This window comes from Vigna unguiculata, chromosome 10, assembly GCF_037176805.1.
Source record: "Vigna unguiculata cultivar grain cowpea cultivar isolate G323 ecotype 2 chromosome 10, ASM3717680v1, whole genome shotgun sequence".
NCBI lineage: Eukaryota > Viridiplantae > Streptophyta > Magnoliopsida > Fabales > Fabaceae > Vigna > Vigna unguiculata.
Window position 1 is genome coordinate 31,566,185 of NC_140801.1, and position 27,807 is coordinate 31,593,991.

Genomic DNA, 27,807 nt, shown 5'->3' on the forward strand with positions numbered 1-27,807 from the left:
ACATATAGAACATGAGTTATGGCCTTTAACGTTGTACCCTAACAAATTGTTGTAAGTTGGAAAGTCATTGATGGTGTAAAACAACATCACAAGCATTATGAAAGTTTCATAAGTAAAAGCATGAAATATTTTAAACCCATCAACCCACAAGAACTTCAAATCTTCAACTAGTGCCATTAACCAATGTCATTTCTAGGTTGTCTTGGACTAGATATCATCATAGACAACATCATGTACTTTCTCTACATGCACAATCTAGGAGATAAATTGTAAATAAATAATAACATCCATCAATTATTGTTAATACTTAAATTAAGAAATGGATTCTTTTAATTCGTACCTAACCAAGCTGAATATTTCTACATTCTTGATCGAACTAAGGGAATTCTTGAACAATATTTTTTCTCTACACCGAATTAGCTAGATGACGAAGCAATCCTACACATCTCTTTACTTGTCATCTAAGGTTTTTAGTGTCTTTTGGGTTCACAAACAAGTGCTTAAGTCTGGGTACCATTTGAAGATACCAAACAACCTTCAAAATGGCAAATCCTTTCTATCTCTTAACTCTCTTCATTGTTCTCTTTTTTCTTATATCATGATAACCCAGACATCGAACATTTTTTCAATCCTTCAAATTTGTTCCTGTATAGTATGCAATGAATAGGACATGCATGTATCCTTTTATACTTCATACCCATTAGACAAAGAATTTTCTTGGTCTCATAATTATGAAGTAGTGTATTTCCATATGGGAGTATTTCATTCAATAAAATGAGCAATTTTGTGAAACACTTATCAGTCCACCCAATGGTTGCCTTTAAATTCATCATCCTTAACAACGTTGACAACCTGATGAGTGCATATTTATGCCCCCATTCAATGTTTAATTTTGGGTATTTAATTGAATTTTAGTGGTTAATGGATTGATTTAAATAGGATTTTGTGATAATTGGACTTATTGAGATTGGAAGATAAAAATATCTTAAAAAGTGATTTTTAGTTGGATAAATTATTTCTGGATATTCTAATGTTTGTTCATGCAATTGAAATTAAGATTAAGCTGGTTTAAGGTATGAAAATAAATTGATTAAAGTTACAAAATACCTTCAAATAAGGAAAAAACCAACAAGTTCCGAAAAAATCACTCTTGCACCCCTTACATTATTTATAGACTCTCATTTTTCAGGTGGGCTAATAAAAAACCTATTATGCACCCCCTAAAACATCTATTTTCCCCCTCATCCTACTCACTAAATCAGCTTAATCAGATTATACCATGTGGCACCCTAACTCTTAAAATTTTAACAACCAGAAAGAGACACATGTCATAATCCTCACTTTCCAAATTTGTCCAACCAGATGTTGCCACGTGTCATTATCCTCACACTCACAAGTTGACCAATGAGAACTCACCACATCATCATCTTCTTCAACCTTCCATCTCAAACTGAAACCCTAGAAAATTTCTGCCTCTTGCACCTTGATGCCAGTAGCCACTCCGCCGCCACCATCGTCATTTAACAGACTTCACCAATGTAGATTCAATTAGCCGCATTGATATGACCCCAACAAGGCTTATAGCAATAGGCCAACGCCTAGGCCCATTCCTTTCATTTTCTTTTATTTTTAATTAAATAAATGTGTTATAATTGGGTTTGTTTTGCTAATTACAGCCTATCTTTCCAAACTGCCAATTATTGAAAGTGTTGGCATTGGGCCTGCGACCCAATTCTTCTTTATGCCAAATGCAATATCTTCCAACATCATCGTTCTCACATGGAAGGCACATTGTTTTTCAGCCTTCATTTTGGGCTGAAGTTTCACGTATTGGAAGGCCCAATTCTTCACAACACCTTTCCAACATTATGGATTCAACGTTTACGGCCAAGAGTGACTCAAGTCAACACGCGTCCAATTTTCAGCTGAGTCACGCGAGTTTTCTCTTTATTGGGCCAAGACTCCTGCGTCTTCCAACAACCCAATATCAATAAGCAAGCTTCTCATTTCACAATCAGCCAATCCATTGCGTGGGAGATGAGCTTCTGCAAGGGTTCTTTGCCTTTGTCACACGTGCCAATCCTCAGTTATCCTTAGCTAGGGTTTTCGATTCACGCTTGGTTCATGCCCTCCGTTGTAGCCGTTAGGGTTCTGTTTAGGCAGCCAGTTTTCATGACGTTAAGATGTTGTTAGAACGACCTTTCTCCTTTCTTTCTTTTGTTCAATCTCACGGTGGCCTTCTTCTTACTATAAAAGGCCAACCATGCTTTGTATTGAATCAACTTTGATGAATGTTAAAATCGGTTGAGATCACTCCCCTATTCGTCAGATCACCCTTCACCTTAGATGAGGATTTCTCCTCCTAGGGTTACCAAAATCAGTGAGGAACTAGTGAGATCCGAGCTTAAAACACCATTTTCGAAGTATCCCTTGCATTCCGTGAGTTTCAATCGGTAGAACACCGATTGGAGAGGTTTTCTGATGAGTCCCCCGACGGAGTAGCCTCATCAAGTGGTATTCAAAGCCACTCGGTTCTTGGAGGTCTTCAAAGATAAGTGTTCTTCATCTTATCTTTGTTCTTCTTTAATTTTTGTCTTGAATCTGTCTTATTAATGCTATGCTTGAGTCTGATTTTTTTTTCTTTGCTGAATCTATGCTATTGTGTTTTTTTTCGCTGATATTGATTCCAAAATATTTGTTCTACATTTTCCTGGATCAATAACTGATTATCAAATGTCACAGGCTTCTAATCTGTCGCTCAATGCATGTTAATTATATTTTAATTTTAATTTGATTACCTAGCTTTCCGTTTTAACATCTCAGTTTTGTCTTACACTTTGTGTTATTTTTTTTCTCTATTGCTGATTCCAGTAGAGTTTTGTGTGCTATTTTCTGTTGTAGTCAAGTTGTTCGGTGTTGCGCATATTCCATGTTCTATTTTCATTCGTGTAAGTAAATTCATGTGGTATGTTTTGTTCTGAATTTGCTATTAGATCATTAGCAAATTGTCTGCAATGCCAATTGATATTGTTCTTGTTCACTTCTACGTAAATTGCTTATGTTTCCATGTTCTGGTTGAATTTGTTACTGTTTCTGAGATTAAAATTGCTCGCCAATGATTGTGATGACCAAACTATGATGTTTCCACTACTTTGATAATACATCTGGCTCTATTCAGATTGTTTGTCTGGTAATTTCATTGGTTTTGGACCATACTTAGGCTGAATTTTTGCTTTCTTGTTTACTTTAGTCCAAAGGTTATTGTTTCCAGTCGTGTTTGGTGCTTCTATTAAGTCTTTGCTGCCTTGATTGCATCTGTTCTTGTGCTGAAATTCCATTTGTTGGCCAAGGATTGCTATTGAACTAAGTAATTAACGAGTATTCTCCCAAGCTAAGTATGACATTGGATCTACTCTGCTACCAAACTGGGGAATGTCATGCATAGCCCTATGATGCAAGTAATGCTCACTATATTTAGAATGCAAACTATTTTGATCCCAAAAATTATCATGCAAAGTATAATAGTGATACACAGTCATCTTGGAAACAATTTTGAAAAACAAGTTTCTCAAAAAAAAAAAAATGAGAGAAATTTCTAAAGAACTTAGAAACTTGAACAAAGTGTGGAAGATGAAATCAATCACAAGTGGACCTCCAGGTTAGGCGAGGTAAGTCTTTAAGACTTCTTAAGTACCAAGGCCAATCTTTGCCAAGATACACTTGCAAAAGGTTTCAAAGAGCACACAATTCTCTAAGTGCTAAGTAAATAGAATCACTTGAGGCACAAAGCACAAAACACACAAACAAGACTCAAAAAGGAAAAGCTAGCACACTAAATGTGGACCCCTAAATGACAAAAATATGAGAGACTTTGGTCTCACAACTTAAGCCTCTAAAACAAATTGCAAGAAAACATGAATATAAGCTATGCGACCTAATGTAAGGTGAGAAAGCACTTAGAACTTTCAACACACTTACAACTAAAGCGAATCACTATGTAGTATGCAAAGGTTCTACTTAGGAGATGGGATTGAACACCTTGTGGTTCCCCAAGACACCTAAGTAGGCCAAGAATTACAAGTAATAAGCAACCAAATTTGGAACACAAAATTGGCACTTTTAGGAGCAACCCGAGAGCACTATATATTAGTCAACTTTGGGTAAAAAAATTAGGCACTAAGGAAGCTCCAAATATACCAAAAGAAGTGACCACATTGTAGAGAAAGATGGAAACTATAAGATGCAACAATTGCAAGCCACAATGGCCAATCAAAAGTTATCAAAATGATGGTTCAATGAGCTCCTTTGATCACTAGTAAAGAAAGCCTTAGTTGATGGCTTATGTGCACACACCCATTTGAACGCCCTTGGGCACTTTGTGGATAAGAAAATTGCTGCACCAAGTAGCCAAACAACAACAAGAAACTGCACAAAACAGCAAACAAAAACAAAGAAAACTTTGCCAAATACAAATGGTTAGCACTCAACACTCTCAACAAAAATTTGTAGCTCAAACCGGACTACGTGTGGGAGGGAAGGTAATTGCCAATTGAAAGCATTAAGCTAAAGCATGGAATCACATCCACCACCTAAGATGCTACCACTATCTATCACTACAAAAAATATTGACATTTGTGACGGTTAAAATTACAAATTTTAGCGGTTAAAAACCGTCACAAATGAAATTTTTTACGGTTAAAATAACCGTCAAAATTACACATGTCAAAAACTGTTTGTGACAAAAATATTCTAACCGCTGGTATTGCTGTCAAAAAAGAAAAAAAAATAATAGCGGTTAGAAACCGCTACAAAATGTAGTCTAATTTAATTATATTTTATCATATTTTGACGTTAAAAACCGCCACAAAATATCATATTTTGACAGTTAAAAACCGCCACAAATTACATTATGTTTTGACGGTTAAAGACCGGCACAAATATATCATTTTTTGACAATTAAAAACTGCAAAAAATATATCACATATTCACATTAAAAACTGCTAAAAAAATATTTGAAATATTTTTTAAACCATTAAAATAGAGTGAATCAAAGTATTTAATCCAACCATTCACACATAGACACTATTCCATGGTCTACATAACATATTTATCATAAACACTTCCATCATCCCTTACTTACAGAGAAAAGTACAATAGTTTGTGATTGAAATCCTAGGACATGGTTTGCAGCCGCAAAATATACACAAAATATACATCCAATGCTCTTCCTTGTTGTAATAAGGTAAATGTCAGCATAATTAATTGTGCTTTAGTAGAAAGGAATAAAACTGGTTTTAAAATAAATAAAATTTGACCTGCGCTGCATAAATTTGTCCATTTATGTCTAACAAGTCTGCTCGTTCCATTCTAGGTCTTCTGCCATTGCAATCGTCACATCATCTGATTTGATCATTACACAACATTCATATGCAAATCTTCTCTGTTTATGCTACTAACTCTCCTTTCCTAATCTTTCAAAGTAACCTTGATATGGAAAGAATAAAGTAAAAATCCCAAAGCATAAATCCCGATATACATCATATCAAGAAACTCAATTGATATACTAGAAGAAAAAAATCCCGAAACGAACATGGTCTTCTTTCATGCCATGAAATAGCACAATTTCTCATCACTGGCTAGTAGAGAGAAATGATATACTAAGTTGTTTCCTGATATACATGTTGGAAAAACTCCTCTCTCAATCTTCCTCTTCACATTCTTGTATACATTTCCAGTTTGGCTACATAGACAAGAAACAACACCTATTAGTAAAATTCTATAAATATAGTGCTAGAAAATGGTTTAGACATCTTACCTGTTCAGCCTTGAGACCTAAATATTTATGACTTTCAAAGGATTTGCGTGTTGCCACGTCATTGAATGGACTAGTCATTAAGTACTAGTGTATTTGTACTGAAGAAGCTGAATCTACAATACATAAACTGATGAGAATGTAGCAGAAGAATGCATGAAAACCTGAAGCAAGACAAGTGGAACTTACTCTCATTTGTAGCTTGAGCCGCTAGTCTCTGGGCAAACAGAATCCTCTTAGCTTGAAGTTGAAAGAGTGATTTTCCATAATTGTTAGAAATATGATTTAAATATAACATTAAAGAAAGATATAATATAGTAGATAGTAAAATATCTTACCAATTTACCAAATATTTTCCATATTTAAATATTAATTTTATTCTCGATTATTATTCATTATAAATAATAATACTAATGTGTGAATACAATAATCATTTATAACAGAAGAATACAGTAAAAAGAAGTTTGGAAACCATACACAACTCTTTGACTTGTTACCTAATAACTACATTAATACAAATTTATAAATTGAGTTTTAAGATAAAACTCAAGTTGTGATTGAATCTAACTAATAACCAATAAGAAAAACATTATCAACTTTGCTTTAGAAAAACTTTATCAACCATGCATATCAGCTTAACTACATTAGAACATTGAGAATGAAAACTTAGTGTTAATATTTTTTCTACTCAGCACTCAACTTCTTTCATTTTTATTTTCATTCAATATGAAACTTTAAGTTATACTTAAATTCTTAGTTATTTTGATAATTATTTTTAGTTTAAAAAATTAGTTATTTTGGAATATAAATAATGGTGTTAAGAGGTAGTTTTTACATAAAGAATAAGCTTCATTTATTTTTGTTTAGTTGAAATACCTTGAGTGTTTCATCTTGAATAACGAGAACTAGTCCACATTTCCAACTACTTGTAGCTTCAAGAAGAAGTGAATCAAAGAGTTCAACAAAGGAAGGCCGAGAACAGAGAAAACAAAGAGAACTGCAAATAAGTTTGTGATGTTGGTGTCCAGCACAAAGCAAGTTATCACGTCCAACAAGCTCAACGATTGACTTCATATACTTCTTTGAGAATTTCTCCTTATTGTTTAGAATCACTTTTGTTGACTCCGTGCCTGATATGAAAGCGTGCATTTTTTGGAATAACTTTGTCTTGAAGCAATTTCCATACCTGACACTCACACACCACCCACCTCTTCTAAATTATCTAATGATATCTGTGATTATATATCATTGTAAAAACCTAACTATATACACATAATTGTAACAAAACATAAGAAAACTGAGAAAAAAAAAGACATAGAATGGGATATTTGTTACCAGAGTCGACGAGCTTGGACAAATACATAAACTCCTTTGGTGGTGTTGATGGCAACCATGAACTGAAGTGTCTCTAGAAAGCTATAATTACCATTGTTTCCAGAGAAACACTTACCATTTTCAAAATTAAAATATAATATTTTAAGCGATCATCATGCCTTTCATACTGATAGCTTTCAACGTAACAACTTTTAAGACGATATACAACAAAAATATAAGTTATTTCTCACCACCACCACATGTGATTGTGGTCCTAAATCCTAAGTATACTCCAACAGCAATGGTGAATGCAACCACTAGGTATAGGAAGTAATGAGTCCTCCACACAATATAGGCAATGAAAGTAACGAGGGAACCAAGGACAAGGACAAAATAAACAATAGCTAGCGATCCAAAACACAAAAATTTAAAATTCAGCGAACAACATTGCCAAAAGTAAAAGAAAGTTTCACAAAGAATTTGGCAATTTTAAAAGTGTTTCACGTCAGTTGTTGAAGTTGTAACTTGGCCAATCTAACCAACATATGCACTTTTAATTTCCAAGAGATTTAATTATACCTGGAGATAGCAAGAACCAAAACTAGCTAGCCGCATATTCTTCCCGAATCAATAGCAAGGACAACTGAAAAATGAAAAGTTCTACCATTGACAAACATGACATATCACAAAAAGACCTTGTAAAATCACCACAAACCCACGACACATTATCAGTTTCCGCATGTCATTTCGCATTTTAGTCTTTCATTGGCCACAAAAGCATGAACGTAAATACATTGTAAAGAAGGCATAAACATGTAATTGAACAATCAAATTAAAATGATTTTAACTTAATTTGTCAAAACCCAACCAAATATATCAGGAACTCAAATTATAAGTATCAATGTCACAAATCCCTCACCCCAACATTGAGAAAATAACAAAATCAAAGTCCTTCTTGACTTTCTATCATTTAAACCGTGAAACCATAAATTTATGAAATCCATGGCACACAGATACACACTAAATATGTACTTAAAGATTAATGACAAACAAGATATCTTATGGGACTAAAATTAAAATCTTATAAGAACTTTTCTACTAGGAAATGCATAATTAATAATTATAATACCTCTTGTGTGCCTCATCACAGCTAGGTTCCCCACCGTGGCACGTCAACAATGTCGTGACGAACCACTCTCTTTCTCATTGGCCCCAATGATGAGTATTGCAACCTCCTTGGCACTACAATACACATTATCGCCAGAATCAGAGGTGGAAGTAGTAAAAACGAAGATGTACTTCGTCTTTCTTCAACATTTCGTCGAACAGTTCATGTACAATATTGTGGTTGTCATTGTAAAGGTTAATCTGGCCTTCAACAGTGGCCACTCGTACTCCTTTAGTCTAGAACATCCAATGCTTCATCAATCTTCCGCACTTTGATCTTGCACTCCATAAACATATAGAGCACGACGACAACGAGGTTAGTGCTAAATTATTCCTTCTCTCTCAATTTTTCCTCAATGATGGATGCAGGTTTAGGGCATATTACTCCCGGCAAAAGAGAAATCTCACATGAGGAAATTACTTGGAGAAGCTTTCGAGAATCTCATGTTCTACGCAAACACACATATGAGCATGAGAAGAGATGAGTATGAGTAGGAAATACAGAAGAGAACACGAGCACACAAATGGAGAGATTGAACCAACTGAAATAAATTTACTAATTAAGTTAATAGAATTAAATTTAAAATAACAAAAAGTTGTGGCAGTTAAAAATAACTCACAAAAATGAAAATATTTCTAACAGTTTATTTAACCGCTAGAAAGAAATGGCCAGTAAAAAATACTTTTTTTGTAGTGTATCAATAAGAAAGCATTGCATCACCAAATCAAACCACAAAAACCGAGAGCATTGTAATTGAAAGGAAACAACAAATAAAGCAAGAAAAGCCAATTAGAAATGCTAAACCAAAGTGGAATTCATGAAACAAGACTGAATTGAATAGTCAAAAAGGACAATCAAGAAATTAAGGCTTGAAAGAAAGGAAAGCACATCAAAAGGAATCCTAGAATGGAACTAGAATGGATTAAAAACTGAAAACAGAAACTACAGTGCTCATAAGATGCTTATGGTATTCATTGCATTTGGGCCAATTTGAGGGATCTAATCCACTCCAATTGAAATCAAATGATGGCAATATGGAATACACACATAAACAAGCAAATGTATAGAGCAAGAGCACTGAAATTCTGAAGCAAAACACACCAAAAACGCACTAAACAGTGATTTTCCCGAAAACACAGCACCAAAAAACACTGACAGATGGCTCAACTTTGAACATTTATCATATTTTTTGTACTGTACATACTTGAATGATTCTTTTTGCTAATTTTTCATCCACATGTTGAGAAAATTGGGAAAAAAATCAGAATATGATTCGGTGCTATGAATCGTTCCAGTTAAATCAAACAAGAAAAGTGTGTCAGGACACAAGTAGAAACCGCAGTAGATTTACACTGAAAAACGCAGAAAGTTGCTTCTACTTCAAAAATTTGTATAGAATTCAATTCTCAACATAATTGAATGATTCTTGTTAGAGAATTTCCGTCTATGACTTAGCTTTTCGAAGCAAAAATCAGATTACCATTTAGGGCACTGTGTCACTCGGGACACTTCTCAAACAGAAGGTGTGTAGTGGAAAAAAATTGAAAACTGAAGCAAAAAAATATTGAAAGTGGAAGATGTTCAATGGACAAATCAATTCGATTTGGAGCTTGATTATGATCTAAAATCAAGCATAGATCAAGATGAACATCTAGGACACTCTAAAAGCATAATCCAATCGGTGAAATGGAAGAAAAACAGTGAGACCTTTGCCTTACATATCCACAAGCATCACGTGAAGTTCATAGCTCAAAGGTGTGATGTAGGACTTGGTTCTCATCAAGCAAGTACAAAATTTAACAATAAGAACGAAAATGAAGATGAAACAAAATGCTTAAACATGACTTAAGAAAAAACACAAGATGATGAACTAAAAATTAAAAGATGCCCCGATTAAAATGATAAAAAACAATAAGGAATCAAAGAACAAGTGCTGGAACAAAAAAAAGATGAACAATACGAAAATGAAAAGAAAAGCACAAGATATGGAAGGAAACTTTACTCAAATCAACACAAATGGTGAACAATGACTTGAGTGGCTCTAGATACCATTATGGTGGAACTCCTTGGATGAAGGTGAAGAAGAGAGCTCCATTGAAGAGTGTGGGTTGGCGGAAGCAAGGTGAAGGATGAAGGTTGTTCTTGGAATTGAAGTGAAAGGTGAGTAATGAACTCTATCTTAGAGAAGATAGAGGAAGGTGGCTAGAGGAGATGATTCAATCCTCTAGCTCAAGTGACTCTCAAAAGGCAATAGGAGTGGAGTACTCTCAACACTAGGCATCTATTGCTTAAAATTCAAGAGTGATTACCATAGCCTAAAATTTAGGCTTTTATATGAAGGTAAATACACATAAGCACTCTTAGCCCTTGGATGAGAAAGACATTCAATCTTGGTCGTGGAAGATGGCTTGGAGAAGGAGCAATGCTCATGGCCATTGGATGATGCTTTGGAAAAGGAGGAAACATTCCTAGCCTTTGGATCTGTGAGGTGTAGGAAGGAATGTTGACTTCCACTTAGTCCACCTTGGACCTTTGGTAGCTCATGACCAAATCTCCTATTGGGCTTAGTCAAGCCCAATTTTAGCAATTCAACTACACATTGTTTGAGTTATTATTCTAAAAAACAAGGCCTAAACAATGAGCCAATCTTATTGCTATTCTACTGCTCTTTGATACACCTCTGCAAATCGTCACATCTTCTTTTGCCCATGTGGAGAGTGTGAGAAACCCATGTGGATTTGGGTCATCTTGGATGAAGCCCAATTGAATCTTTTTGAGCATGCCCCTTGTTATTGGGCCTCTTGATGGGCTTGAAGGTGTACCTTGTCTTGATACTAGGCTTATTGGGTTCACATCACACATTTTCATCGTGACGCCAACTAGTTCGCATCACGGGAGATAGTGTACCAAACACCGTTACATTCCATCTCAAGCAAAACATTAACAACACAAATAACAAATAACTCATTCAAGGAGACTCTACACCCAAATAGATTTACACAAGCTCACTACCATAACACAATAAGCTAACTCCCTAAAGCCCTAAAAATCATTTTGATATCATATGCTCTGATACCAAATGTAACACTCTAGGCGGATATTACTTGATAAAGCAACTTTTATTTAAAATGTGGAATTCAATAGTGCATATGGTTCCCAAGCGCTGGAAAATTTTAAAACTATATCGTGAGAAATAGAAATACACCTCAAAGGCCTTATTACCTTCCATAATTCAAAAGCCAAATAAAGGAAAATTACAAATTTTTTGAAAACAAGTCATAAAGTAATCACCATAACTAGCCCAGTTCCGCCACTAAGCATCAATGTCCTCACCTAGATTCACATTTGCTCCCGTGTGACAAGTCATACGATCATCGCCAAACACAAACAGAAAGGGTGAGCTAAAATAAATAATCATACATAAATAATGATAATTACACCCACCCCAAAGTAATTTAGCCATTTTCTTATTCATAGATTCCTTTGTATCATGTCATCCCTATCTCATAACCTATATGAGAAGAATGTGCACCCAACTTTGGTCTTAGGGATTATCATGCTTCCACGAACTGCTCACTCATGGTCCAACTCTATGAACATCTGTGCTCGTAGTCAAACTCTACGAACCTCCTTGCTCGTAGTCCAACATTCATGAACACCTTCTGTGAACCTCCCCGCTCATAATAGCCTCAAGTGTGAGCATGGAACATACGAACCTCCCCACACAAGAGTACAACTAATACAGACCTCCTCACCCGCATTGATCACCTATTTCCAACTCCATTGCCAACCTCCCTACTGGTTATTTAATCCAAGCATATCCCATACCAAACCATTACAACCACTATATGCAAAACCCTTCATAAAGAGCCTCTGCCCCTACATTATCGCCTAGCATAGCCAAGCGAAACTTTGCTCCAGACCGCTTGGCGGTACTCCCACGTCGCCAAGCACCAAGCGCTCCTGGGACCTGTCTATTTATAGCTCTCGCTTGGCGGTACTATCCTCGTCGCCAAGCGCTACACTAGTAAAGCATATTTTACAAGTTTAAGCACCCATAAGCATCATCTGTATTATCATCTGCTTCCGTGTAACGAGTTACACGATCATCGCCAAACACAACCAGAAAGGGTGAGTTCAATAATATAAGAAATCACATAAATTAAATAATATAAAACACCCAATCCTATTATCATAGATAGACCGTGGTTACATTCACAACACACCCCAAGGCTTTTCAACCTCTAACATACAACAAGGTTAGCCATGGACTCAGGATTTCATGATGCTCAAACGAACCTGCCCGCTCGTGGTCCTGCCTCTACGAACCTTCCCGCTCGTAGTCCTACTCTACGGACCTACTCGCCCGTAGTCCAACACATGTGATCCTCAAGCTACGTACCTCCCCGCACGCAGCATCTCTCAACTGTGAGCACGGAACATACGAACCTACCTCGCTCGTATCCCCACAGGAGAGTAATCGAGTATGAACCTCCCCGCTCATACCATCACATGTTATCCACCATCCATGAACCTAACCGCTCATGGCACAGCATCTCCTGATCCACGTTTCATCAAAGAGTACAATCATTACACATAAACTGCACTAAACTCGCTTGGGCTAAAAGCCTTAGCTTAAGCGACTAGGCCTGTCTCGCTTAAGCTAAGCTTCCTCGCTTGACCGAGCGTGCTACCAGGGTTCACGTGTGAAGGCTCGCTTAGGCGAGCTCATCTCACTTGGGCGAGATCCTCCTTCGCTCAACACAACAACACTCGCCTAGGCGGCGAGACATCAGAACACACATGCATCAACCCCGATTTCTCGCCTAGGCGAGTACCTCTCGCCTAAGCGAGGTACTCTGTCGCTCAAAACTTGGGCTCCTCGCCTGAGCGAGACCCTCGAGCATAACCTCACGTTTTCACGAATCCTCGCCTAGGCAAGCAGCTCTCGCTTGAGCGAGATGTGCAAACATAACCCAAAATTTCGTTTCTGCTATTCTCGCCTAGGCGAGCCTGTTTAGCTCGAGCAAGAATAACAAATACTCTCCCTATCGTACACGCAGAAACCTTTACCCAAAAACCCAAAACCCCATTCAAAACACCCAATCCTATTATCACAGATAGACCGTGGTTACATTCACAACACACCCCAAGGCTTTTCAACCTCTAACATACAACAAGGTTAGCCATGGACTCAGGATTTCATGATGCTCAAACGAACCTGCCCGCTCGTGGTCCTGCCTCTACGAACCTTCCCGTTCGTAGTCCTACTCTACGGACCTACTCGCCCGTAGTCCAACACATGTGATCCTCAAGCTACGTACCTTCCCGCACGCAGCATCTCTCAACTGTGAGCACGAAACATACGAACCTACCTCGCTCGTATCCCCACAGGAGAGTAATCGAGTATGAACCTCCCCGCTCATACCATCACATGTTATCCACCATCCATGAACCTACCCGCTCATGGCACAGCATCTCCTGATCCACGTTTCATCAAAGAGTACAATCATTACACATAAACTGCACTAAACTCGCTTGGGCTAAAAGCCTTAGCTTAAGCGACCAGGCCTGTCTCGCTTAAGCTAAGCTTCCTCGCTTGACCGAGCGTGCTACCAGGGTTCACGTGTGAAGGCTCGCTTAGGCGAGCTCATCTCACTTGGGCGAGATCCCCCTTCGCTCAACACAACAACACTCGCCTAGGCGGCGAGACATCAGAACACACATGCATCAACCCCGATTTCTCGCTTAGGCGAGTACCTCTCGCTTGAGCGAGGTACTCTGTCACTCAAAACTTGGGCTCCTCGCCTGAGCGAGACCCTCGAGCATAACCTCACGTTTTCACGAATCCTCGCCTAGGCGAGCAGCTCTCGCTTGAGCGAGATGTGCAAACATACCCAAAATTTCGTTTCTGCTATTCTCGCCTAGGCGAGCCTGTTTAGCTCGAGCGAGAATAACAAATACTCTCCCTATCATACACGCAGAAACCTTTACCCAAAAACCCAGAACCCCATTCAAATATGTCTAGCAATACACAACAGGTTCAACATTTTGTGCATCATTTGAACATCAAATTAGTCACTCCAATTGCGAAAACAGACCCTTAACACCAACAGTACAACAATTACCCCAAAATTCCCATACAATGGATAACAAATGGACCCCAACCACATAGCAACAATTTCACCACTGATTCATACCAGGAGAAGCACGAAAATTCATGATCAAACACAGTTTATACATGCATCTCAAAGTATACGAAATTCACTATCATAAAAACAAGCAAGAGAACTCCCCTAACCTGAAATTCCTTGCTCAATTGGGTCTTTTAACCTTAACTTTGCACTACCACCAATAATTCCCTTTTGCTCTCCAAAACTCAGATTTCTTGGTTCTCTCTGACTCCCCTTGGCACCCCAAACTCGTGCTCCTCTTTCACTCTAGGTTTCAGACTTCACCAAAACCCTTCTAATTACTCAAATTTCCCTTTTTATATGGTTCTTAATTATGGTTAAAAAAACGAAAAAGGCTTTTAATTAAGTATAATTGTCTTTCATATCTCATTATGGCTGTTGTCTTTCCCCTCCCTTGGCTGCCCAAGAGTTCTAGGGTTTTTCCCACCCTTTCACATTCAGACCACAAGCATTTTAACAAAAATAAAGGGCTAATTTGTTCTCAACAAGGGTTGAACCCACAACCCCTCAATCACAAGGCAATTGCACAACTAATTCAACTAAAACACATTTGTGATAATCCCCAATATTTTAGGATTTCATTGTCACATTTCACTCTCAAATATATCAATAAAATAATTGTACACATTTAAAATAACACACAACATGGACACACATAGGACTCGAACCCAAGTCCTTTCACACATTCAAAGTACTCTTAACCATTTGAGCTAGTACTCTCAACCATTTAAAATATATATATAGTGTTTTCAAAATAATAATAAATTAATAAATAAGTTAACATATTGAACATAAAAATATATTAAAAAAGAAATATTTCAAATAATAAATAAAAATCATACAAAATTTTTAAGGCCAAAATAGTGGCGAAGAGGAACCTAGAAGCAAGAGTGAAAGCCCTTATGCAACAATAGGTCACCACATAGCGCTCTAAATGTGTCACAGTGACAATGGAAGGAAACCTAGATTCCAATGGCAGCACCACAGGTCACATTTTAGAGTTATATAATGGCAGAGATAAATAAAAACTTCAATAAAAAGAGGGAAAAGATAAACCAACCTCAATGACGGACCTTGCAACTATGGTGATGAAGATTTTGCGACGAGTTCTACAGCAACGAAGTAAATTATGGAGGAATATGTGAGTTGTGTAGCTGCAAAGAAGAAGAACATCAAGTTTTTTAGTTGTGCAATGCAATAAAATTTTTCGCGAAGAAGTAAAATTCACAAATTACCCTATATAAATTGGTATAGCCTTCAGTTTTATGTAAAATCGGAATCTATACTATGACTGTTTGAATATAGTCTCCAATTTATACAAAGAATCGAAACTTATACTTAGATAGTCAAAATATAGGCTTCAATTAAGAAAAAACCAGAACCTATACTTTGCTAATAATTTCAAAAGTCCTATCAGAATGAAGAACTTTCAAAGCATAACCAACACCACTAGTAAGTGGTCTTTCAAATGTTGTACTCTGTATATTCTCAAAAAATATTCTACAACAAAACAGAAGCTTCAGCGTTATTTTTCCTTACTTTTTCTCTTTTCTTTTGTTATTTTCATTCAAGATGGATAGTATTACAACAAGAACAACATGGGAAGGATCATAAATATAACATCGTTTGAAAACAGAAACCAACTGATGGAGCTTGGTGGAGACATAAAGCTCCAAGTGCAGTGGAAATGATGAAGGAAGCATGGAAGAATGGAAGGCAAGTTTGTAGGCTCTTGCTTGCAATGGATAGGTGAAAGGGTGAGCGATTTAGAGGTAGCTCTAGATTAGGAAGGGGGCTAGAGGTAAAAAGAGTAAGTTCTCTAAAGATGACTCTCAAGTGGCAATAGTGAGGAGTATTCTCAACTCAAAGTGTCTATTGCACAAAAGTTCAAGAGTGAGTACAATGCTGAAAAATTAAGGCTTTTATACTCAAGCCATTACACATGAGGAATCTTGACCCTTGGATGAGAAGGAGAAAGCATCTTGGCCTTTGATGGTAGCTTGGAGAAGAAGGCTTGATCTTGGCCATTGGATGATGCCTTGGAAAAGGAGGAAGCATTCCTAACCCTTGGATGCTTTGGATCCATGAGGTGTAGGAAGAAGTGTTGACTTCCACTTAGTCCACCTTGGCTCTTTTGATAGCTCATGGCCAAATCTCCTATTGGGCTTAGTCAAGCCCAATTTTATCAATTCAACTACACATTGTTTGACTTATTATTCTAGAAAACAAGGCCTAAACAATAAGCCAATCTTATTGCTATTCTATTGCTCTTCCATACACCTCTTCAAATCTTCACATCTTCTTTGGCCCATGTGAAGAGTGTGAGAAGCCCATGTGGATTTGGGCCATCTTGGATGAAGCCCAATTGGATCATTTTAAGTATGCCCCTTTTTTATTGGGCCTCTTGATGGGCTTGGGCTTGATATGCATGTAGGCCATGGATTGGGCCTTGAGCATGATTTGGGCCTAGGCGTTGCTCAAGCTATAAGCCTTGTTGGGATCACATCACCAACACTATGCAATATTCACCATATTCAAACCTTACAAGTCTACCACACTCATTCTGATGAATATCACCCTAAGAGGCTTTTCATAGCATTAGCCAATGCCTAGGCTATTCTTTTATTTTCTTTTATTTTTCTTTTAATTAAATAAAAGTTGTCTAATTGGGTTGGTTTACTAATTGCAGCCAAACTATTCAAATTGAAGCATTTGATGAAGTGTGGAATGGGAACGTGTTAGACCAACTACGTAGCAGCATTTTATTTGGGCCGCCAATTCCTTCATACACGTGTCCAACATCTCCTGAATGGGCCTCGTGTGCAGCCCAATTCTTTCTAATTCTTGTTTTCTACACACCACGCGTGGAGAGCTGTTGCTAGGGTTCCTTCGTACACCTCCAATGTTTCAGCACCAGCACGTGTACTTCAGGCCATCAAATAAGTCCAGCCCAAGTGTTGATTGAAGGGACGCGAGCCACACAAGTGATCTGCTAGGGTTCTCACGCACAACAACCCTTTGTCGCCAACACACCCAACGTGCAGCCCTAGCCTTCCTCTTTTACGAAGGCCAACCCTCTGCTAGGGTTTCATTCAAACCCTCTTGATTGTGCGCAAGCTCTCTTCCTTCACGCGAGCTTTCTTCATTCACATGTTTCTTCCCTTAGCTCGTTTCATTCACGTGTTTCTTCCATCAGCTTCACGTTTGTTAGCCTCAAGCATTTTCTCACCTTTATCATTAGGATTTATGTTAGACGACATTCTCTTTTCTTCTTTTCTGTTTTACCGTTGCCTTCATCTATAAAAGGCAGGCTGCTAGTTGTAATCGATAGCTTTGATGAATGAGAGTGTTATTTCCCCTTTCGTCTCAGCTCAACCCTAACCCTAGAATAGGTTTTTAACCTCGTCGAGTTACCATTTCAGTGAGAGTTCCCCACTGGAACTCCGTCTTCCACTGCCGATTTGGTGGATTTTCACCGAACGTTTGACGACTGACGACCTTGCAAGGAGTTTCCACCGAAGATTCGCTGAGGTTCGCCTATCACATTCACTCTAAATTGACATTAATATCAATCTACTTTAAAACAAAGCTACAAATAAAGGAAAGCCCTAAAAAAACATTAATACATATATACATCCGAATAGAGACCAACTTACACATATCAAGCTCGGTCACCAATTTCTCCATCATCAAGCTCGATCACCAATTTCTCCATCATCATGCATCCTCATGTATTAGATGGTTGAAAATAGAAGATTAATTAGATTGGAAAAGGTGGGGATTCGAGAAAACTATCCAAAAAAACCCAAATTGTAAAACCGTAAATCATCACTTACGACCAAAAAAACCAATTCACGAAGGGTTTATGAATCCTTCCCCATTGTGCTTCTTTCTAGTTTGTGAAGGGGGTTCTGTTTCGTGGATGTCAACCTAGTTATAGTCGGACATAGGATGCTTTGCTTTGCTTAACTGCCAACGAACTTAACCTCGTTAGGACACTTTGCCTTCGACAAACCTCAGTTGTGTTCTTGCCGACAGTGTACGATATAGTGAGCTTCGAAGTTGAAGGTCGAGGTGAGCGTTTCACTAATGGTCACATTTCCAGCGGAGGAAGTTGCAGTGAAGGTCAAGTTTGCAGCGAAGGCTAACTTAGAAAAATAGTTTTTGCAATTCAAGGTCATGTTTGCTTATTTCAAGTGTTAAACTATAACTTAAAAAGAAAATTAATAAAAATATATATAATTTTTACATACAAAAATCTTTCGTAAGTAACTACTTTTTAAATAATTTTTATATTGTTTTTTATAAAATTTACTTTCTACGTCAAATTTTGTAGGTAAAATTTCGTATGAAAAAATTCTGTTAAAGCTTATTATGTTTACCGACAAAATTTTTGTATATAACTTTTTTTTTGTTATCTATGAATTTTAATTTTATCTACGCCAAATTTTGGTAGATAAAATTAATTTATTTACGAAAAATATTTCGTAGATAAATTTTCGTAAATAATTAAGAATTTTCTTGTAGTGTATATAAATGGGTATAACCTTCATTTTTTTGTAAAACCGGAATCTATACTATAACTATTTGAATATAGTCTCCGGTTTATTCAAAGAATCGAAGCTTATACTTAGATAGACAAAATATAGGCTTCGATTAAGAAAAAACCAGAACCTTTGCTTTGCTAATAATTTCAAAAGTTCCATTGCATTTTTAAAGGCTAATATTTTCGTGCAGTCAAAGCCTGCACTACGTACTTAAAATTAAAATACAAATTTGAATTAGTGTCTAAAATCTATGAGAACAATATTATCATGCAATTTTGCGTGTAAGCATTCTATCAAGAAACTTGGACAAGGCCTACTTCCACTAACACAAAAAAGGCCTTTAACGTCACCCCAATAGCGTCTGCCTAAAAAAAGCCCAACGTTAAAAATGAGCGGTGGCATTTTTGTAAATAACGAGACATTTTTAACGTCTGACATGGAGCGGGCAGACGTTACTTAACGTCTGTTAAAAAATACCCCGACGTCACTCAAAAAAGGACGTCGACCCCCAGCTCGACAGACGTCCCTTGACGTCGGACCAGCGCGTGCCAGACGTCCCTTTACGTCGGCCCCTCCCACCCCCGACGTCACTTAACGTCGGACATAACACCCCTGACGTTAAGTTTCAGTTTATCTTTGCGTGAAACGGAGAAACCCTCGCGCTGTTCATCGTTTCCGCGAGAGTTCCCGCCAGCGACGCCATTTCCGACCCCTTCCAGGTGAGTTTCGAAAGGTTTTCGCCATCAAACTTGTTGGGGTTTGATTATGGGTTGATTTTACGCGTTTTGAACTGATTATTTTCCGTTTTCATCCCCATTTGCAGCGTTTTGAGATTCGTCCCACTTGCTCTTCGTTCCCATTTGGCCAGCAGTGTGCGGAGACCCTAGACTTCCTCTCAAAGTTTGTCTTTCAATTAGAAGAGGTTAGTTTTTCGTTGTATGTATATATTTGTTCATTGTATGTATAGAATTACTTATATTAATTTATAAATGTCATTATAGTTTTAGTCTTAGACTATTTTTTTGTTAATTTTTTTGGCCTATTTTTTTATTTTATTTAAAATTTTATAATAATATTTGTAAAATTAGTAAATAAAATTATATTTATTATTAGATATATGCATGTTTAAATAATTCTCATTGCATTTTATTTTTGAATATTATTGTTGTAGTGTTATTTTATATATGTAGATTTATTATACTTACAGTGAGCGAAACTTAGTTCCCGTTTGAGATTTAATACAAATGATTAAATTTTTAATCGTTTGTATTAAATCTTGAATTGTCCGATTGGACAGTTTGAAAAAATTATTTTTCATAATTTGCTACAATGTGTACATTGAGGTTTACGCATAAATTTCATAAAATTTCGATTGAGGCTAATTTGTGTTGTTCTCTGGATGTATACTTGATTGTGATCATGATTAATCACTTTCATTTCGTGTACTTCAGAGACCAATGCGAAATGCTGTCGAAATTTTGTGAAATTTATGATGTTTGACTTATTTGTACATGTGTTAGCAAATTATGAAAAATAATTTTTTCGAATGGGTAGGGCTTCACCTTGTGAGAGTTAAAAGTTTGAGATTGATTGAGTTTTTTACGAACATAGTATGGATCGAAGCTGGATGAATGAGCGTCGCATAAGTGAAGAGTATGAAAAGGGGGTTTCTGAGTTTTTGCAATATGTTAAAGAACACGCAATCTCAAGTAACGGGACATATTTTTGTCCTTGTGTTCGTTGTCTTAATCAAATACGTCATGACTTAGGAACAATGCGTGATCATCTATTCATCTTTGGTATAATGAGAAGTTATACACTTTGGACTTGGCATGGAGAAGTATTAGACAAGCCTACAACGTCACGAGGAACAGATTATGTAGACGACTGGATGAATGATCATTTAGAAGATATGGTACGTGATGTTGGGGAGGAGAATTTTGGAAAAGTTCATTTATATGATTCTCTTAAGTCCGATTCAGAGGAACAATTGTACCCAGGATGCACTAAATTTACGCGACTGTCAGCAACTTTGAAATTATTCAGTTTAAAAGCAAGGCATGGATGGACGGATACAAGTTTCACAGAATTGTTGGAGTTGTTAAAGGAGATGCTTCCAGAAAATAACACGTTACCTATCCGTAATTACGAAGCGAAGAAAGTTTTATGTCCAATGGGTTTGGAATATCAAAAGATACATGCATGCCCAAATGATTGTGTTTTATACAGAGACGAGTTTGCTTCAATGAAGGCGTGTCCAACATGTGGTTTATCGCGGTTTAAAAAGAAAATTGATGGAAATAGTGGCGATGAAGACAAAGATGGTCCACCTGCTAAGGTGATGTGGTACCTTCCTATAATTCCTAGATTCAAACGACTATTTTCCATTAAAGAAGATGCAAAAAACCTGAAATGGCACGTTGGTGGAAGAAAGTGTGATAATCTTCTTCGACACCCAGCTGATTCTCCACAATGGAAGAAGATTGATGAAACATTTCCAGAATTTGGTGCTGAGCCAAGAAACTTAAGACTTGGACTTGCTACAGATGGTATGAATCCTTATGGGAACTTAAGTAGCAAACATAGTTCATGGCCAGTTTTGCTGATGATTTACAATTTATCTCCTTTGTTGTGCATGAATAGGAAATATATGATGTTGTCTATGATGATATCGGGTCCTAGACAACCTGGAAATGACATTGATGTGTACCTAAAGCCGTTGATCGATGATTTGAAACTATTATGGGAAGAAGGTGTCGATGTGTATGATTCATATTCTCAAGAATTGTTTTGTTTGCGTGCAATGTTGTTTTGCACCATAAATGATTTTCCAGCATATGGAAACTTGAGCGGTTACAGTGTTAAAGGTCATTTTGCATGTCCCATTTGTGAAAAAAACACAAGTTATATTCAATTGAAGCACGGTCAGAAAATTGTGTATACAAGACATCAAAAGTTTCTTCCTCGAAATCATCCTTATCGTAGAATGAAAAAAGCATTTAATGGAAGTCCTGAGGATGAAGTTGTAGCGAGACCCCGTAATGGTGAAGAAATATACAACCAAGTGGAAAACATTGACATTGTGTTTGGGAAACATCCAAAGAAAAAGACCACGGAGAAAAGTATTTGGAAGAAACGATCAATCTTCTTTAATCTTCCATATTGGTGTAAACTTGATGTACGACATTGTATAGACGTGATGCACGTTGAAAAAAATGTATGTGATAGCATCATCGGGACTTTACTAAATGTAAAAGGAAATACTAAAGATGGAGTTAAAGCACGACAAGATTTGGCTGAAATAGGCATCCGTTCTGAGTTACATGCACAATCAATTGGAAGACGAACCTACCTGCCTCCAGCTTGTCACACTCTTTCTAGAAAAGAGAAGCAAATTTTTTGTGAGTGTTTAAGAAGTGTGAAGGTTCCGCAAGGTTACTCTTCAAATATTAGTAGCCTTGTTTCTATGCAAGATTTAAAGTTAGTCGGTTTAAAGTCTCACGATTGTCATGTGTTGATGCAACAACTTTTACCAGTAGGTTTTCGAGCCATCTTACCTACTTCTGTCAGAGGTATTCTAACACGTTTGTGTATGTTCTTCAATGCCATATGCAAGAAAGTTATTGACCCTCGAGTGTTAGACGATTTGGAAAATGAGGCCATTAGACTATTGTGTCAATTGGAAATGTATTTTCCACCTTCATTTTTCGATATCATGGTTCATTTGATAGTTCATCTTGTGAGGGAAATTCGATTATGTGGGCCAGTTTTCTTGAGATGGATGTACCCAGTGGAAAGATACATGAAGATCTTAAAGGGATATGTCAAGAATCAGTATTGACCAGAAGCTTCTATTATAGAGCGGTACATTGCAGAAGAAGCCATTGAATTCTGCTCAATTTATATGCCAAGTTATGAACCAATTGGAGTTCCTAAGACTAGACATGAAGGTAAATGTGAAGGTAAGGGTGTGCGTGGAGTGAAGATTCAAAGTGTTAGTAGAAAATTAGTTGATCAAGCCCATTTGTACATCTTAAACAACACTGTAGAGGTCATTCCTTACATAACGCAACACATTGATGAAACGAAATCAGCACATCCACGAATGAGTGAAAAATGGGCACTTAATGAACATAACAAAACATTCTTATCATGGTTTAAGAAAAAGGTTTACGCGACTCCAAATGTTTCTGAAACTCTATTGAGGCTAGCTCGTGGACCGAACAATGATGTCATTACATATGGCGGGTACTACATAAACAATCATTGTTTCTATTCAAAGATGGAAGATGACAAAAGTAAAGTTCAAAATAGTGGAGTTACACTTCAAGATGAATCTGTACATTTTGCCAGTTCTAAGGACAAGAATCCAATTACAGCATCCATGAGTTACTTTGGAATAATACACGAAATATGGGAAGTTGATTATGTGACTTTTAGAGTGCCAGTTTTCAAGTGTAAATGGGTTGATAGTAATTCGGGTGTTAGCACAGATGACTTTGGCTTTACTTTGGTGGATCTTAACAAGATGAGTGATACAAATGAACCATTTATTATGGCTAGTCAAGCAAGACAATTTTTTTATGTCATTGATCCAGCCAATCAGAAATTGTCAGTTGTATTAGAAGGAAGAAACATGCACGTAAATGATGATGAAGATTGTCTAGACATACTTGAGACAACGTCTTTCTCATCAAGAACCATTCAAGACAAAGTTGATGATGTAACTAATGACATCCATGCTATTCGAAGTGATCACAATGAAGGCATATGGGAGAACACAATTTCTTGATAGGTGTTTATTTAATAATATTGTCACATTTATAATTTTTTATTTTTCTTCCTGTTTTAATATAATAGAGGTTAATTGAGTATATTTTCATTGTTAACATTTCCTAATGATATGTTTCAGGTATGACAAGCTCCGGATCAGACCAGGAGGGACCTGATAGATCTGTGACTCGGTTGCCGGATGTTACAAACCGACGAGAGAGGATACCGGTCCACATTGATCCTCGATCGGGTGAACCCAGTGGCCCTTGGGAAAAAAAGTACCGTAGCTACATAGGAATGTTGGTCAAAACGAAAGTTTCTATTGCAATTGCATGTTGGGATGACGTCGCGGAGGTCGAGAAGAACCTCCTATGGCAGGATCTTGTGGTATGTTTACTTAAACCAACTATAGTATTTTTTTATGTTACTGTTAACATAACATATTTTATGTTTTAAACAGCACAAATTTGAGATTACTCCGAACACTGAGCGAATTAGAAAGAAAGTCTTATCTCACATAGCCACCAGATGGAGGGACTTCAAGGCAAGGCTCACACGTTTATATGTGTTTGGAGATAGACAACATGACACTCCTTGTGAGAAGTACAAAATCTCGGAGGAGGAGTGGATGCAATTTCGTGCATGTAGAGAGTCTGGAGACTGGCAGGTTTGTTTGTTAAATTTGTTTATAGTGACACTAGTCATACATTTCTGTATTCAAACTATTAAATAATGTTATGTGTGACAGGAAAAAAGGACAGCAGCCCAACAAAGACAAAGGCTTAATGATACACCACATGTACTCTCTCGAGGTGGTTATGCATTATTGGAGAAAAAATTGAAAAAGTCTCATGCACAGTCTCTGGGACTTGAGTCCCCTGACCTAGTGGATGCAATTCCTAGGTACGAGATGTGGAAGGCTGCTCGGACTAAGTCCGATGGGCAAATGACATCACAATCAGCTCAAATCATATCTCAAAAAATAGTAAGTACAAACCTTATTTGACTATCATAGTTCATATGTTTCTCCTTTTGATTAAACTTTCTTTTATGGTGTAGGATGAATTAATTGAGCAAGAGACTCAGGGTTCGTTTGTTGGCCATGGTTGGGACGATATACTCACAACGACAATTGGAAGGCCAGAGCACCCAGGACGTGTGCGTGGTGTTGGAGGTGCCATTGGTCTTCGAGATTACTTTGGTCCTCCACAAAGAAGTAATGAATCGTTGAGTCAAGAGGCCTTGAGGAAGATGGAGCAACAAATGGAGGAAAGATTCAACTAACGCATGGGAATTATGGAGCAACGTTTTATGGAACAACTTCAACAGCAACAACAAATACCAAGAACACTTGAACAAAAGCTTCAAACATGCAGCAATAGAACATGGAATTACCCACTCAAGCTCCAACAGGACAACGTGTGAGTACAAAAGGCTCATGCTCTGGTGTAGATCATACTGACTACACAAGTCAGTATGAGCTATTGGTTGATGAAGACCCCCCGCGCGTAGTGGCCATAGGACGACAACTTCAGGGTGGGGAGACTATCCATGGTGTTCCTCTATTGCCCCATCATGCGCGTGTGATGATTGATGAAGTTCGAGATCCCCATGCCCAAGTGCCTGTGCCAACTTCAGAAATCCAATTTGTTGGGGAAGCTTTAGGCACATTTATTGCTTGGCCTAAAGCATTGATCATGCCATACTTTAGCCCACCAAAGGTATTATGACATCATGTTTTTAGTAGTTCAATCTTACAATTTATAAAACTTTTAACGTCAAACCTTTCTAAATCTTTATTTCAGTCCACTCGTCCTGAAAAACAGTCGATCCGACGTCCACGTGTTATACGTGAAGATGATGAAATGGCAGAAGCAGAAGATGATCCTCTAGGAAAGCTGCTTCTGAAATTACACAAGTTGAAAAGAGGACCGGTAGAGCTAGAGTGGGAGTTAAGAGTATTTGGCCTCCATTGTCATGTCCCATTGTACATAAACCTGAATGATGCACTAGAGATCATTACAGGAGACAAGATGTTAAATATTTCAGTCATACAACTATGGTGCATGTAAGATTTTTTTTATTGTATTTCATATTTAAAACAAGGAATTGGTACCTTTTAATATTATACCCAACTGTCTTCTTGTAGGTACATGGACAAAGTCATTGTGGACCAAGGTCGATCTTCCGTCTATGGATTCATTGAACCTCAAACAATTCAACCTTCGGGAAACTCACTTGACCAAATCAAACTTTATTTGCAAACATGGATGGTTGAGTCAAATAGAGAGATCTACTTTGCACCATACATTGATTCGTAAGTGTTTTTGCTAATAATATTTTGTGAAGTATTATTAATTATTTTGGCTAAGTACTTGTGATTGATGGTAGGTATCATTGGCAACTTTGTCTCATCATTCCAAGACAATGCCTAGTTGTATGGTTTTGTTCATGCCATAGGAAGATTCCACCAGCTTTTAAAAACATGTTACAAGAGTAAGTATTTTTTTTTCAATCCTAACTTATGTATCTACTTAGTTATAAAAACTTACAAATGTTTTATGTTTCCAAAATTTCATTAGAATTGTGGGTAAGCCTAGAGGCCACAACTTAAAGTCATATATCCAAAGGTTAGAACTCATTCATTTTAAAGTTATTAATTTCTGTATGTCAACTTATGACTTTGATGTGTTTATTTTATTTGTAATGTTCAGTGTAACAAGCAAGAAGATTCATGGGAATGTGGATATTATGTCATGTCTTGGATAAGAACAATCATTCGAGCTGCAGTTAAAGATGAATGGATAGAGGTAATTATATATATCTTTCACATATTATAAATCATATCAAACTTTAAAGAATGATATTCATACATAATGAAATTGTATTACTTTTTCAGCGATTCAAGAATCCATCACCTCTGCCAGATGACATTATCCACACACTAAGATAGGAATGGGCGACATATCTATTGGAGAGATGGAGTTGATACCACATGAATTAGAACTCCTTTCAAAAACTTTATTGTACAAGAATTTCATGTTGAAATTTTTAGTTTGTTGTTATTTATATTAGTTTATAATATATGTTGAAACTTAAGTTCTATTATATATAACTGTAACTCCAGAATTGTGCTGAAAGTATTATGAAATTGTTCTGATAATTTTCTGATTTTCAGGTGTATGGATGTTGTAAAGACAGTCAATTTTTTTTTAAAAAAATGGAGCAGTTTGACGTCTGGTGTGCCCTGACAGACATTATTTAACGTCTGATCGTACTAGGGCCGACGTTATTTAACGTCTGACGGGCTCTGACAGACGTTAAACTGCTCAGGTTTTTCCCTCATTTTAGCGCGAAAATTGACGTCTGTGTTACTAGCCCCGACGTTGGATAACGTCGGACTCCTAAAAGACCAACGTCAAGTGACGTCTGCTATTTTTCCGACGTTATTTTGACGTCATGCGATACGACGTCGGTGTTTGGGTAGACGTCAAAGGTCGAAAATGTCGGACGTTAAAAGGCTTTTTTGTGTTAGTGTTCTTAGGTATACTTGTGTCTTATTACGCGATGGAACACTATTAACTATTTTATTACACGCGACAATTGATTCACCTACAACAATCTTTCCCTTAGCAATTGTCCTACTATTTAAGAATCCCACTTGGATTGTGACTTGACTCACCTGGACCACTAGGTCGAAAGTTATAACTATTAGTCAGGGTGCAACTCTTTTTATTTAAGAGTGTATTAGCCCAAACGTCACAATTCGATTGTGACCCGACCCACTTGGCCTCTGTCACGGACAATTGATGTCACACTGCAACAATAAATACAAGCTTGAAGTGTCTTTGACTCGAAATCAAAAAACGTGAGAGAGTTATCTATGTGTTCTCTATTAGTAAAGTGATTCTCGGGCAAAATGTTTTTCCAACAGTTGCTAATAAAATAATTTGTTTGATCAAAAATATTATTCTAAAATACACTGCTTATTCAAAGCTA

The 27,807-nt window shown here is 37.1% G+C and overlaps 4 protein-coding genes across 13 annotated transcripts; 3 read left to right on the plus strand and 1 right to left on the minus strand.

Moving 5' to 3' along the window:
• Nucleotides 1–5,090: 5,090 nt before the first annotated feature.
• LOC114166503 (uncharacterized) lies at nucleotides 5,091–18,582 on the minus strand. 10 transcript variants are annotated; one of them, XM_085667860.1, is made up of 8 exons: nucleotides 18,325–18,582; nucleotides 18,145–18,214; nucleotides 15,549–15,642; nucleotides 7,148–8,742; nucleotides 6,689–6,998; nucleotides 6,002–6,029; nucleotides 5,816–5,928; nucleotides 5,091–5,740 (listed from the first exon to the last, which is right to left on the minus strand). In XM_085667860.1, the coding sequence occupies exons 4-7, from the start codon at nucleotides 7,204–7,206 to the stop codon at nucleotides 5,900–5,902; spliced, it is 426 nt and encodes a 141-aa protein (XP_085523986.1). In that variant the 5' UTR covers nucleotides 7,207–8,742; nucleotides 15,549–15,642; nucleotides 18,145–18,214; nucleotides 18,325–18,582; the 3' UTR covers nucleotides 5,091–5,740; nucleotides 5,816–5,899. The 10 variants fall into 10 exon arrangements, 4 of the variants coding, with proteins under 4 accessions (XP_085523986.1, XP_085523987.1, XP_085523988.1 ...); XR_014985216.1 differs by lacking the exons at nucleotides 15,549–15,642; nucleotides 18,145–18,214; nucleotides 18,325–18,582 and having other exon boundaries at nucleotides 6,002–6,052; nucleotides 7,706–7,769; nucleotides 8,256–8,837; XM_085667861.1 differs by lacking the exons at nucleotides 15,549–15,642; nucleotides 18,145–18,214; nucleotides 18,325–18,582 and adding an exon at nucleotides 8,914–8,931.
• Nucleotides 18,583–20,647: 2,065 nt separating this feature from the next.
• On the plus strand, nucleotides 20,648–25,880 carry LOC114165363 (uncharacterized). The gene is made up of 3 exons (XM_028050008.2): nucleotides 20,648–22,157; nucleotides 25,261–25,529; nucleotides 25,614–25,880. Exons 1-3 carry the CDS (start codon nucleotides 20,648–20,650, stop codon nucleotides 25,878–25,880), a joined length of 2,046 nt encoding a protein of 681 aa, XP_027905809.2.
• On the plus strand, nucleotides 22,973–23,827 carry LOC146882382 (uncharacterized). The gene has a single exon (XM_085668289.1). The coding sequence runs from the start codon at nucleotides 23,141–23,143 to the stop codon at nucleotides 23,825–23,827; it is 687 nt and encodes a 228-aa protein (XP_085524415.1). The 5' UTR covers nucleotides 22,973–23,140.
• Nucleotides 23,950–24,814, plus strand: LOC146882383 (uncharacterized). Its single transcript, XM_085668109.1, has 3 exons — nucleotides 23,950–24,195; nucleotides 24,269–24,475; nucleotides 24,557–24,814. The coding sequence occupies exons 1-3, from the start codon at nucleotides 23,950–23,952 to the stop codon at nucleotides 24,812–24,814; spliced, it is 711 nt and encodes a 236-aa protein (XP_085524235.1).
• Nucleotides 25,881–27,807: the final 1,927 nt, after the last annotated feature.